This window comes from Balaenoptera borealis (assembly GCF_965194805.1).
Source record: "Balaenoptera borealis genome assembly, chromosome: 20".
Taxonomy (NCBI): Eukaryota; Metazoa; Chordata; class Mammalia; order Artiodactyla; family Balaenopteridae; genus Balaenoptera; species Balaenoptera borealis.
In genome coordinates, this window is record NC_138879.1 from 43,363,525 (window position 1) to 43,378,257 (window position 14,733).

The following is a 14,733-nucleotide window of genomic DNA, read 5'->3' on the forward strand; positions in this document are numbered from 1 at the left end:
ATAAAAGAAGCCAGACACAACAGACCACATATTGTATGATTCCATTTATATGAAATGTCCAGAATAAGCAAATCCATAGAGACAGAAAGAAGATTAGTGGTTGCCAAAAACTGGGGTAAGGAAGGAGGGGGTAATGGGAGTGACTGCTAGTGGGTACAAGGTTTCTTTTGGGGAGATGAAACGCTCTGGAGTCAGACAGTGAGGATGGACACACAATTTTGTGAATACATTAAAAATCACTGAAGAGAACACTTCAAAAGGGTGAAATTTATGGTATGTGAGTTACATCTCAATTTAAAAATTAATTTTAAAAGTCTATGGTAAAATATTGTTAAATTTTAGATATTTCATTAAGGAATTACTGTGTTTCTAAGCTATGGAACAAAAGGGAGTATTCAAATTGTATTACATATTGTACCCATGTCAAATAATTACACAAGTTTTTTGCTTGTATGTGTTTTTAAGTTTGTGGATTTTTTTCTTTGATTTGAATATTATTTTATTTATTTATTTTTTATACAGCACCTTCTTATTAGTTATCTATTTTATACATATTAGTGTATATGTCAATCCCAATCTCCCAATTCATCCCACAGATTCGTGGATTTAATAGTAGCAAAACAAGTAGACCATTAGTTAAGTCTTTGGACTTTTTGTTGTTACAATTGCCAATTCTTCTGTTTGTTTTAATGGTATTTCCTGAAATAATATTTGATCTGGAATATTATTCTGACTATTTAATGCGAATGTCTTTGAAGAAAAGTACCTAGAAAATATAACAGTACAGTAAGCAATAAATTTTAATTTTAGCAGTTTAGATGAATACTTCAGAGTTACTAAAAATCGTTATCATAACGGAGTTACTACCTACACATTCCAGCCCCTACTAACATAGCCTGGTGGGATGGAGGGTTTACCTCTTTCTCCTCTGGGCAGTACAGGGGCCCTGTAGGATGAAGAACAGCTTTCTGTGCATAATAGAAGAGCTCCGATATGTTCTTCAGATTTTTTGCTGAACACTGAAAAGAAAGTTTAAAATTTTTCACTCTGAAAACAATTATGAGAGCTAAAAATATTTTTTAAACTATCAACATTCCTTGAAGAAACTGAAAAAAGTTCATTTTTGTTAGTGGATATCACAATATGACTGTCTACAAAGAGCTCAGAGGCCATCTCCAAGTTCTCTGTTTTATTTGGTTTACATGACTTCACAAACAAATTTATTCCACCCCACATCTTCCCTCCCTTCTATTCTGAACCTCAATTTAGTGAGAATTCACCAACCGTAAATTTCAAAATCAAATGATACGGCATACCTCCACACAGGTTTCTATTTCTGTGTACTGGTTCATAATAGGAAGGATGGTCTCCATACTACTGTATTCCACCAGATCAGATTTGTTCCCAACCAATATCAAAGGCAGCCTGAAATAAACAGGGCACATTGTAATAATAAGGAAGGCAAAAGACATTAGATTTATATTTTAATGTACATTGTAACCTAGTCTAACTAATAAGATTTACTTAGTCTCCTCAATATGAACCCTCTATCTTAGTCAGCCCAAGCACCCTGGAAAGCATGTTCATAATCAACAAATATTTACTGAGTTCCTATTATAAACCAGGGACTGTTCTAAGCATTACAGACACAAGACAGAAAAGGCCCCTGCTCACTCTCATAGTGAAAATCAGAAAATGGACAATAAGCAAATAAACAAACAAGACACTTTCCAATTCTGTAAGTGCAATGAAGGAAATAAACAGGGGGATATGGGATAAAGTAACGGGAGGGGGCTAACTCTACATGGTAATCAGGGAAAAATCTCTCTGACAAGGTGGCATTTGAGCCAAGGAATGAAGGATGAAATGGAATCTGTTACGTGAAAAGCCAAGAAAGAGCTGGCTGGGAAGAAGGGGCAGCATGTGCAAAAGCCCCGAACTGAAAAAACATTCCCATGAGTCCAAAGAACAGAAAAATGCCAGAGTGGCTGAAGAGTACTGGTACAAGGGGAAGAGGTATGAAATGGAGTTGGAGAGAGGAGGAAAGGCCAGACACAAAAGGAATTACAGCTGCAGTAAAGAGTGTGTGTTTTATTTTAAGTGTAAAAAGGGAAGCCACAGAAGGGTTATAACTAGGTGAATGATATGATCCAAATGATATTTTAAAATGCAGTCATTTGTTATCTTTGAGAGATACATACTGAAATGTTTACAGTACAATATGATGTCTGATTTGTTCAAAATGATCCCAAGGGAAGGGGTAATAAATGAAACAACACTGGCCATGAGTTGTTAATTACTGAAGCTGGATGACTGATACAGAGGGATTCGTTATACTATTCTCTCTACTTTTGTATATGTTTGATTTTTTTCAATAATAAAAAAGTTTTTTTATGTGATACCTTGGATTAGGGCAATGAAGGTGAAGAGGAAATATTCAGATTTGAGATATATTTTAGAAGTAGAACAAACAGGAGCAATGGGTAGATTAAATATGGAGATTGAAGGAAAACAGAAATCAAGAAAAATAAACAGATTTTTTGGCTGGACAAAATGCGTAGAGCTTCTGAGACAGAAAAGACTGAGAAATCTGGGTGGTGGGGGGCAGTGGGGAGTAGGCAGGGAATTAAGGATTTTGTTTTAAACAAATTAAATCTGACAGGCCTATCAGAAATCTGAACGGGGATTACCAAGGAGTACTAGCCCAGTGGAGAACAATTATTTGTACATCCCACAAGAAAGCTTAAAGGGAAAGCAAATCATCTTGCTGGAACTCCAGATTGCAAAAGAAATACTTGCAAGCATTTATTTAACCACCTAGTGTGGTTATTATGTGTAAAAGGACTGGCCCACTTCATAACCCAAATATAGATTGTTAATAGAGCCAGAAGGGTTTCCAAAAATGTGCTGCCTTACAACCAAAGGTGTGCTCAGAATAATTTATGGATCTTAAAAAAAAAAATACACATGTCCAAGCCCTACTCCAAACCTACAGATTCTAAAACTCAAAGGGTGGAGCAAAGGCATCTATATTGTTTTAAAGTACTTCAGGCGACAGTGATGGGCACCCCTGACTAAGGAGCACTGTGATAATGGTACAAGGAAGTCCTAAGTAAGAACACGTGTGTAACAAATATAAACTTAAAGTATGAGGCCCAGGAAAGAAGGTATTGGGAAAATGTGAAGTCCATACACTAAAGAAATAGACCACATTGGAACAAATCAACCACAAGAGAAATAAATACGCTCACATGATTCAGGGAGGGGTAAAAGTATAGCCACACCTGAGAAAGCGCAATTAGATCTCCAAATATTGAAAGCCGCTTTCAGATGGCATACTAAAAGGGCCACAAGACCAGCCAGCTAGTTTCTAAAGAGCAGTTTAGGAAGCTGTCGTAGTAGAGCCCATTTTAAAAATTCAGTTGTTCAAGCTAGTGCTTGAGAGATCCTGGCAAAACTGACTCCTCTGAAGAGTCCCTCCTGGAAACAGTTCAAGTAATCAGCAAGAAAAACAAGTGTCAGGAGCATACAGGCATTGTTTCCTCCAAGGCAGTCCTGTCCAATACAACCTTCTGTGATGACAGAAATGATCTTTATCTGTACTGTCCATTCCTGTAACCTCTAGCCGCAAGTGGCTATCAAGCACTTGAAATGTGGCTATGTCCAAGAAACTGAATTTTTCGTTTTATTTCATTTTACTTAAATTGCCACAACTGACTAGAAGCTACTGCCTTGGACAGTATAGCTCTAGAACACTCCTTTCAGCTTTGTCAGTAAGTCACTACAAAGTGACTTTAAAACAATGTTAATGATAAAACAATGATAAAGAGAAGCCATCAGAGATGCAAGATGTAGCACATACAATGCCATCTCAGTCACAAAGTAAATACGTGAGAGGGTGAGTCACCATGTTCATCTGTTTAGAAACAGATCTTTAGAGTTTCAAGGCATGAAAATGCCCAACTAAAAAAGAAATCTAAAAAATGAAGTAAAGGGCCATATGTGTATAATATATAGATATTAGTCTGGTTTTCCTAACATTTAAAAAGACTCAAAGAACAAGACAAGGGGCTTCCCTGGTGGCGCAGTGGTTGAGAGTCTGCCTGCTAATGCAGGGGACACGGGTTCGAGCCCTGGTCTGGGAAGATCCCACATGCCGCGGAACAACTAGGCCCGTGAGCCACAACTATTGAGCCTGCGCGTCTCGAGCCTGTGCTCCGCAACAAGAGAGGCCGCGATAGTGAGAGGCCCGCGCACCACGATGAAGAGTGGCCCCCGCTTGCCGCAACTAGAGAAAGCCCTTGCACAGAAATGAAGACCCAACACAGCCAAAAATAAATAAATAAAAATAAATTAAAAAAAAAAAAAAGAACAAGACAAGAATGCCCACTCTCCCCACTTCTTTTCAATAAAATATTGGAAGTACTTGCCAGAAAAATTAGGCAAGCAAAAGAAATAAAAGGCACCTAAAACTGTCACTATTTGCAGAGGACATGATTTTATATATAGAAAACCCTAAAGACTTCACCAAAAAACTGTTAGAACTAACAAATTCAGTAAAGTGGTGGGGTACAAAATCAATACACAAAATTTGGTTGCATTTCTATACACTAACAACAAACTATGAGAAAGAAAAATTAGGAAAACAATCCCATTTACAATTGCATCAAAAAGAATGAAATACCTAGGAATAAATTTAACCAAGGAGGTGAAAGACTTGTACACTGAAAACTGTATGTTATTGATGAAAGAAACTGAAGAAGACACAAAGAAACAGAAAAGTATTCTGTGCTCATGGATTGGAAGAATTAATATTGTTAAAATGTCCATATTACCCAAAGCAATATACAGATTCAATGCAATCCTTATCAAAATTCCAATGACATTTTTCACAGAAATGCAGCAAATAATCCTATTGGATGGAACTACAAAAGACCCTGAATAGCCAAAGCAATTTTGAAAAAGAACAAAAAATCTGTAGGCACCATGCGCCCTGATTTAAAACTACATAACAAAGCTATAGTAATCAAAACAGTATGGTATTCGCATTAAAACAAATACATAGATCAATGGAACCCAAACAATATGGTCAATTAATTTATGACAAAGGAGGCAGGAATATATAATAGGGAAAGGATGGTCTCTTCCACAAATGGTATTGGGAAAAGTGGACAGCCCCATGCAAAAGAATGAAACTAGACCACTATCTTACACCATACACAAAAACTAACTCAAAATGGATGTAAGACCATTTTGATCAAAGACTTGAATGTAAGACCTGAAACCATAAAACTCTGAGAAGAAAATATAGGCATAAGTTACTTGGTGATGAATTTTTGGATCTGGCAACAAGAGCAAAAATAAACAAGTGGGACCATATCAAACTAAAAATTTCTATTTCTACACAGCAAAGGAAATCATCTACAAAATTAAAAGACAACCTACTGAATGGGAGAAAATTATTTGCAAATCATATATCAGATAAGAAGTTAATATCCAAATTATACAAAGAACTCATAAAACTCAACAGCCAAAAAAAAAACAACCCAAAAATCCAATTTAAAAATGGGCAGAGGATCTGAATACAGATTTTTCCAAAAAAAAGTCATACAGATGGCCAACAGGCACCTGAAAAGATGCTCAACATCACTAATCATCAGGGAAATGCAAATCAAAACTACAATGACATATCACCTCATACCTGTTAGAATGGCTATTATCAAAAAGATAAGAAATAAGAAGTGTTGGTGAGGATGTGGAGAAAACGGAACCCTCATATACCTCTGTGCACTGTTGGTAGGAATGTAAATTGGTGCAATCACTATGGAAAACACTATGGAGGTTCCTCAAAAAATTAAAAATAGAACTACCACACAATCCATCGATTCCACTTCTGGGTATTTATCCAAAGAAAACAAAAACACTAATTTGAAAAGATATATGTGCCCCCATGTTCATTTACAGCACTATTTACAATAGCCAAGATATGGAAACAACCTAGGTGTCCATAAATGGATAAATAGATAAAGAAGGTGTGGTGAATATATATACAATGGAATATTATTCAGCAATAAAAAAGAATGGAATCTTGCCATTTTCAACAACATGGATGGACCTTGAGGGAATTAGGCTAAGGACAGTTAAGTCAGACAGAGAAAAACAAATACTGTATGATTTCACTTATATGTGGAATCTAAAAAAAAAACCAAAATCATAGATACAGAGAACAGAATGGTGCTTGCCAGAGAAGTGGGTGGGAGGTGGGGAGTCGGTGAAACAGGTGAAGGGGGTCAAGAGGTACAAACTTTCAGTTATAAGATGAATAAGCCACAGGGATGTAAAGCACAGCATGATGACTATAGTCAATAATATTGTGGAGCATACTTGAAAGTAGCCAAAAGAGTAAATACTAAAAGTTAACTGTGTATTATGACAGATAGTAACTAGACTTATTGTGGTGACCATTTCACAATGTATACAAATACTAAATCATGATGTTATACACCTGAAACCAACATAATGTTATGTCAATTATATCTCAATAAAAATTTTTTTGAAAAAGACTCAAATGCTTCACAAATAACATGTTCAATTAAACAATACCACAAGAGAATGTTTTGTTTCCATTTAAAGCTCAAAACATTTATACCTAGTACCACCAATCTGCTCAGAAAAAAACAGAATTTGCTTTTTCCCTATCATACATATATCTTACAAAGAATTTCAAAGAAATCTCCCTGCATGAATTCCTAAATGAACATCTCTATAAAGATTTTTAGAGAACTTATAAAGCACTTATACATGCATTATATTTCACTGGATTCTCAAAATAACCACATGTAGCCAAGAGAAGTATTACCCACTTACAGATGAGGAAACTAAGGCTCAATGAAGTTTTAAAGCTCATAAGAGGCCAAGCCAGATTTCCAAGGTCACTCATTTTCCTCCAAGTCCTGTGCTCTTACATATACCACATGGTAAGCACTCAATGACTTAGGGTATTGCCAATCCTCAAAAGGGCATCTCAAGAGAGAGGGCACATTATAGTACCAGAGCTCTATTTTCTGCTTTGCTCTCAAATATATGCGCTGCCTCGAATAATTCCTCCCAAAAAAGGTGTGAGTGTGTAAACAGACAGACCTATAGATAAAGCACATATGGCAAACTGTTAACTAGTGGATCTAAGTAAATAGTTTACAGATGTTCATTATACTATTTCTTGCAACTTTTCTCTAAGTTTGAAATTTTTCAATATACAAAGTTTGAGAGAAAAAAACTACCTGCTGTCTTTGTCTGTTCTTTCATTTATGAGAGGAATCCATCGACTTGTTACCTAAAATGAAAATTAACAAGAACTAAGCCATGATGAGGATCTTCTTTGAAAAATTCTCTACCCTTGACCCCTAAAATTCTAAATTGAGGATCAATTTTAAAAGTGCCCCCACTGAAATTTAACAAAATATAGTGAAAAAATGTCATACATTCATACCTTATCAATAGAATGCTTGTTGTTAACAGCATAAACTATGCAGATAACATTAGCCTACAAGAAAAATTAACAAATTGATGTCATTTTAAAATAACACAAAAGTAGCATTTAATTACCAACTAGCTAATATATTTGGGCCAAAGAAAGAACAAAATTTGAAAACTAAAAAACTTAGCATGCCTCTAAGAGAAAAAGGTTCCAAAGGATTTACAGCAAAAATACATTCTCAAAGTCAGCAGTAACAATAAAGAACTGAAAAAGCCCTCTTGGTAAGTGAGAGAATGAAATGGTAGATACAGAATCATCACTGTTTTGCCACAAGAGAACCTAGAACTATTTTTTTTTAACTTACCTGTGATATTTCTTGATGAAGTTGTTCATCACTCTGTTCTGCTTCTACAAATGACAAAGTCAAAAATTTCTTTTCATATTTTAAACACTTTCATAAAAACAAATGGCCAAGCTAAAATCCATGACACCCATCTAACATCCCTCAAAACATCCCTCACCCCTCATGCCATTTACATGGTGTAGTGCCAGACAAGTGGCAAAGACAAGGGCAAGCCAGAGAAAGCAGAGTTGAACTATGATAAGGAAGCTGGCTGGCACTGAGAGACAAGTCTACATGAAGATAACTCAGGCACGGAAGAGCAGAAGGCATTGTGTGATAAATCTGGGCCGGCATCTGATCCAGAGTTGAGAAGGGAATGGGAAAAGAGATCAGAAACCCAAGCTAGAGTCAGAAGCCCAGACAAAGAGTCTATACACACAGGGTCAAAAAGCCAGGTGAGAATCTGGGCAGTATAAGCTTAAGATCTAGAGAGCAGATAGAAGTAATCTTAACCAGGCCTCAGAAGCAAAACTGGAGCATGATAATGAGTCAAGAATTCCCTGGGGACTTCCCTGGTGGTCCATTGAGTAACACTCAGCACTCCCAATGCAGGGGGCCCAGGTTCGATCCCTGGTTGGGGAACTAGATCCTGCATGCATGCCCCAACTAAGAGTTCATGTGCCGCAACTAAGAAGCCCTCATGCCTCAACTAAAAGATCCCAAGTGCCACAACTAAGATCCCAAGTGCCACAACTAAGACCCGGCGCAGCCAAAATAAATAAATAAATAAATATTAAAAAAAAAAAAAAAAGAAAAAATTCCCTCACTGGCCCATATCTCTGGCTAGAACTGGTCTCAATGGGTGGATATGCCTATAATCCTACAGGTGCAGAGGATAGGTACAATATATAGCTAGAATGGAGAAGTAAACAAATGAAGACCAAAGCAATTATTGACATATTAATTTAGATCACTTTATGTTAACTGTTTCCCCCCAAAATGCATGTTATTTCTGACATACAAACTAATACCACAAATGAGTACATGGTATTTCAATTTATGCTAAAAAATTGGCCATATTTTAAATATCTTCTCAAATGTTGAGTAATCAATGGGTTAAGGCCTCAATTCTAATGCTGAAGTGAATCTAAGTATGTGGCTACACATATTGAAAAAGAATAATTCTGTAAATAAAGCTAGTTATGAGACTGATTGTAGCAGAAAACATCCAACTCCCCTCAGCTTCTAGTACAGTGCTGTCCAAGAGAAATATGATACAAGCCATTCATGAAATTTTTAATTTTCTAGTAGTCACCTTAAACAAAGTAAAAAGGAACAGGTAAAATGACTTTTTAATTTAACCCAAAATAACAAAAATATTAAAATTTCAATATGTAATCAATAGAAAAATTATTAATGAGATATCGTACACTCCTTTTTTCATACTGTCTTCTAAATCCACTTATTTTTTTTTTTTAATCCACTTATATTTTATACTTAGAGCACATTTCAATTTAGACCAGACACATTTTAAGTGTTCAACAGTCATATGTATCAGACTGCGAAGTATTTCACTTTTGGAATATATGGAATACCAGCTCAGCAAAACAAAGTATTACTAATGTAGTTATACCCATTTTTAAAAATAGATTTCATTTTTTAGAGCAGTTTTAGGTTCACAGCAAAACTGAGTGGAAGGTACAGAGATTTCCCATATACCTCCTGCCTTCATATATAGCTTTCCCCAGTATCAACATCTCTCATCAGAGTGGTACACCTGTTACAACTTCCCTTTCTTTCCAAAAGAAGTCCCAGAACAAAGTAAAATAATTTAATGACTAAAAAGTAAAGTAGTAGTGTGTAGAAAAACTTTACATTATTAAAAGCAATACAGATGTGCTTCCATTATCATATACTGTAAGCAAGATAACTGTTTTAGCTTTTTTTGTTTTAGGACAAAGTCTGACAAGTTAAAGAACCAATTTAGAACTCAAAAAATTTTCAAATTAGAACTCTTTCTACATCATCAGAGCATGCCTGAATGTCTGATAACAAAATTAACACAGAACTTCTCTCTGCAAACATGCAAATTCAAGGAGGGTATCATTTGTCTGGTCATTTGCCATCCCTCCTTCTTTTTCATTATTACAGAACCAACTTAGTAAATTAGGGACAGAGAACTGCAAGGTGGAGGCTTTTCTTGGGGTGTGGGGTAAGACAAAAAGAGTAAATGATCATTTACTGCTAGAGAAAAGGAACACCCTTCCTAAAACATTTTTTAAAGCTCAGTTAAGTACCTTTTTAAGGACTATTAAATTAACTCTACAGCTTCACCTACAAGAAGACATTTACTACCTGAGTAATCTACAATGTGCGTTGGAACTCTCTCAGGGGTGACATCAGCTGGAATGGTGATTTCTTCTGCCCGGGGAGGAACCTTCATTTGCAAACAAATATAAAAAAGGAAAAACCTTTGAATATTATCAATCAAACTTGTTAACAGATTATGTAAATGTATCCATATAGTAGCCCCTTTTGCCAATACTTATCTTTACAAGTATTGATTGTACTTTTAAATGCTTATTTTTATGCTTTACCACAGATGCAAATATATATGAAAACTATACGATAAAACACTTTTTTTTAAAAAAAACATGCACATTTATACCTGTGTGGGCACAGGACATATTAAGGATACTTCAGCTCCTAAATTAATTTGGTGTTTCAAAATTAGATTTTTTAAATGTAGTTTTCATTCTATTTTGTTGAAGGCTTAAGATACTCTGCAAATGAAGACCTATGTTAATCTAAAACAATCCTCAAATAAATTAATAAATTATCAAAATTCATTTCTTCTAGAAGATAACTGGCTACATAAGCCTTATGCTTAATGACCCTATTACTTAGAAAAACCCCTTATCCACGCCCAAAAAGGACTATGCTATAAAATGACAATTCTGGACTTCCTTGGTGGCGCAGTGGTTAAGAATCCGCCTGCCAATGCAGGGGACATGGGTTCAAGCCCTGGTCTGGGAAGATCCCACATGCCATGAAGCAACTTAGCCTGTGCCCCACAACCACTGAGCCTGAGCTCTAGAACCCTTGAGCCACAACTACTGAGCCCGCGTGCCATGACTGCTGAAGCCCGCATGCCTAGAGCCCGTGCTCCGCAACAAGAGAAGCCACCACAATGAGAAGCCCGCGCATCACAATGAAGAGTAGCCCTCACTGGCCGCAACTAGAGAAAAGCCTGGGCGCAGCAACGAAGACCCAACGCAGCCAAAAATATAAATAAATAAATAAATAAACTTATAAAGGAATTAAATAAAAAAATAAAAATAAAATAAATAAAATAAAATGACAATTCTAAACTAAGTTAAACTATCACAGAAAACTTTTAGGTATTATAACCTGAGTGATCCTAATTAACATTACTGATTCCACACACCACATATGAAAATACACTCCATTTTACAAATTAAGCTATGATTTATTTAACTATCTTATTTAAGAGAATAAAAAGCAAAAGAAACAATGAGTGGGACTTCCCTGGTGGTGCAGTGGTTAAGAATCCACCTGCCAGTGCAGGGGACACGGGTTCGAGCCCTGGTCCGGGAAGATCCCACATGCCACGGAGCAACTAAGCCCGTGCATCACAACTACTGAGCCTGCGCTCTAGAGCCCGCGAGCCACAACTACTGAGCCCGAGTGCCACAACTACTGAGCCCGAGTGCCACAACTACTGAAGCCCGTGCGCCTAGAGCCCGTGCTCTGCAACAAGAGAAGCCACCCAATGAGAAGCCCGCGAACCACAATGAAGAGTAGCCCCCGCTTGCCACAACTAGAGACAGCCCGCACGCAGCAACAAAGACCCAAGGCAGCCAAAAATAAAAATAAATAAATTTAAAAAAAAAAGAAACAATGAGTGGTCACATGGCAGTTGTAATTTTTGAAATAACTACCACGTAATACATCAAATTCCTCTCTAAACAGCAAAATTGCACAGATATTCCTAATTAAACAAGAGTAAAGAAATGATAAATGCAAACCATGGCACTAATAATACCTACTATGTGAAGAAAGAAAATAAAAAGAAATAATTTTCATCCCTTTTGCATTGATCCCATTCCTCATAACAATATCTTAACTTTACATAAGGTCTTAGCCAACAGTCCCCCATACTGGAACTTCCAAAATGTAATAAATAAATACATTGCCAGCAATAACAAAACCACCTAACTTTTGGTGGCTCTGTATTATTACTAAGCTTATCTCATTTGAGATGCATAACAATCCTTTGAGGTAGGCAAAGGTGGAATGAATTATATTTTTTATTTGTAAAATGATGCAGGTGGATAATATTTGAGGTTTTCAAACATGTGTGTCAGAATCCTAGTGGTTCCAATGCCTCAAAGACTGGGGGGTGTCAGATGGAAGGCAGGCGGGGAGCCAGACCTTTTACCCTTACTTCAACTAAAGGAATACTCCATCTGTTCTATACTTTGGGCTTACGAAAAACATTAAGAGAGGATGATACAGCTTAGATATCTCTAACATCCCTTTCAGCTCCCATTTTACAGATGAGACAACTAAGGCACAGAGATGACAAATGTCCTAGCCAAGATCAAAAGTAAGAAACACAATGGACTTAGTGAACTCAGAACTAGTTTGACTCTTTCTCCTACACTATATTTCAGAGATGTCTTGTAAAAACTACCACAAGCCTTTCTAGAAGTCATAACTATCAGAAAGAAACCACATGCAAAAATGTATTCTATTTAACTCAATTTTGGTACAATTTAAAACATTTTAAATATAGTTAAGAAATCAAAATGTTTACCTCTTCTGGGAATTCTTCACTGACCAGAGACATAATCAGTGATGTCTTCCCAACTCTAGCTGTGAAAAGAAGAAAGAACTACTTTAATAAAGTATTTAGATTCTACATAACCTGAAATTTAGCAACCACACAGGAAAGTCTGTTATTTGTTACCTAAAATCAGAGGCATCCAAATTAGCATGTTTTAGTACAATACTTAAATTATATCTTTTTCTTCTGCTTAGTAAAGTTACACATATTATTTAAAACAAAAAATTACCAAAATATATAAAAGTAAAAATCTCCCATAGTATCCCCCATTGTTTAACATATGTAGTCTCCCAGATTTTCCTACACTTATATTTAACATAGTAATAATTTACCAGAGTAGAATCAGAGTATTTATACTATTTTGCAATCTTCTTTTATCACTTAATTATGTATTTGGGCAGTATTCCATGTCAATATTTTTAAATCTCCTGGGAGGGGGAAAGGGAAGGTTATTATTTAATAAATATAGCATTTTCGTTGGGGATGAAGAAAAAGTTTTAGATGTAGAAAGTGGTGATGGTTATACAGCACTGCGAACACACTTAATGCCCCTGAACTGTACATTTACAAAAGGTTAAAATGTTTAATATTGTCTTGTATAGTTTAACACAATTTTTAAAAATAGCAGTAAGTGTACTTTATATTAACATTTAAAAAGCTTCCTACATTATTTTTTGATAGCTGTATAAGAATCCATTGTATGATGTCATAATTTATTAACGTAATTTCCTAACAATGAACAGTATTCAAGTTTTCACTTTTATAAACAGTGCTGCAATGAGTATTTTTACAGGATAAATTCCTAGAAGTGGAACTCAAGTTAGCATGCATGATCTTTTTTGTTTTAACAGACATTGTTAAATTAGCTCCAAAAAAGAATAAACTAATTTATATCCTCACCAATAGAAGAGCAGAGTGTCTATTTCTTTATATCTTTACCTCATTTCTTTTTTAGGGTATCATATTTAAAGGGTTAGTAAGAGCAAAGATATTTTCCTGTTACATTTTCTAACCTAGCAATTTTTTTTAATGCACAAACTTAAATTCTTAATTTTTTTTCTAAAAATTGACTTTCATTCCCATCATTTTCCGATAATATAATTACTATCGTTAGATATTCAAATGCTTATCAACTAAATCCTCTCGTGATTCTAGAGGAAAACAGTCCACCTGCCTGTTAATCTCTGCTGTAATAGAAAATTATAGTTTTCAAAAGTCAAGTCTAAATATAAAAGAACTGGAAAATGTTAAAGTTAAGGAAAGTCACATTCCTTTTCTAAATGACTAAAAGAAAGGGTGACTAAAAATACAAGTCAAAGGACTTCCCTGGTGGCACAGTGGTTACGAATCCGCCTGCCAATGCAGGGGACACGGGTTCGAGCCCTGGTCCGGGAAGATCCCACATGCCGCGAAGCAACTAAGCCCATGCGCCACAACTACTGAGCCTGTGTTCTAGAGTTCGCGAGCCACAACTACTGAGCCCGCGTGCCACAACTACTGAAGTCCACGCGCCTAGAGCCCGTGCTCTGCAACAAGAGAAGCCACCTCAATGAGAAGCCCGCGCACCGCAACGAAGAGTAGCCCCCACTTGCCGCAACTAGAGAAAGCCTGAGCGCAGCAGCGAAGACCCAACATAGCCAAAAATAAATAAATAAAATAAATAAATTTATTAAAAAAAAAATACAAGTCAAGTCTCTGGAAAAATGATGACTGGCTAGAAAAGAGAGCACTGGTCAAAACAATTTAGGGGGTGTGCTGCAAACAAGCGGGTGCTGCAGATGGAGGGCAGATCAGATGGTTAACCGGTGTCTTCTAGCTCTGACTTCTTCAATCTTTTCAATTTACATGTGTAAGACGGCTTGGGCCTTCTTCAAGTGGCTGACAATAACATAACATCTCCCTGAGTCAGGGAATCAGGAGCCCATCATCACAGAACTGCTACAACCTAGTTATTGAAGGCAGCTTATCCAGCTCCCCACAAAAATTTCAGATGAAGAGCTAAGGGACCCAGCCACAGTGATTTTCTCATGGTCTCACTAAGAG

The 14,733-nt window shown here is 36.3% G+C and overlaps 1 protein-coding gene across 19 annotated transcripts in view; it reads right to left on the reverse strand.

The window, feature by feature from the left end:
- RHOT1 (ras homolog family member T1) overlaps nucleotides 1-14,733 on the reverse strand; it is a 91,150-nt gene that overhangs the window by 66,475 nt on the left and 9,942 nt on the right. For 18 of the 19 annotated variants that reach the window (XR_014238198.1, XR_014238199.1, XR_014238200.1 and 15 more), the window contains 7 exons: nucleotides 12,661-12,719; nucleotides 10,176-10,257; nucleotides 7,842-7,885; nucleotides 7,490-7,543; nucleotides 7,281-7,333; nucleotides 1,317-1,425; nucleotides 918-1,019 (listed from right to left, as the gene is read on the reverse strand). Coding sequence is in view for 15 of the 19 variants with exons in the window: in XM_082370877.1 (XP_082227003.1) it covers nucleotides 918-1,019; nucleotides 1,317-1,425; nucleotides 7,281-7,333; nucleotides 7,490-7,543; nucleotides 7,842-7,885; nucleotides 10,176-10,257; nucleotides 12,661-12,719 (503 nt within the window). In the remaining 4 variants the exon portion in view is untranslated. The remainder of the gene's footprint in view (nucleotides 1-917; nucleotides 1,020-1,316; nucleotides 1,426-7,280; nucleotides 7,334-7,489; nucleotides 7,544-7,841; nucleotides 7,886-10,175; nucleotides 10,258-12,660; nucleotides 12,720-14,733) is intronic. The other variant, XM_082370880.1, reaches the window with a different exon arrangement.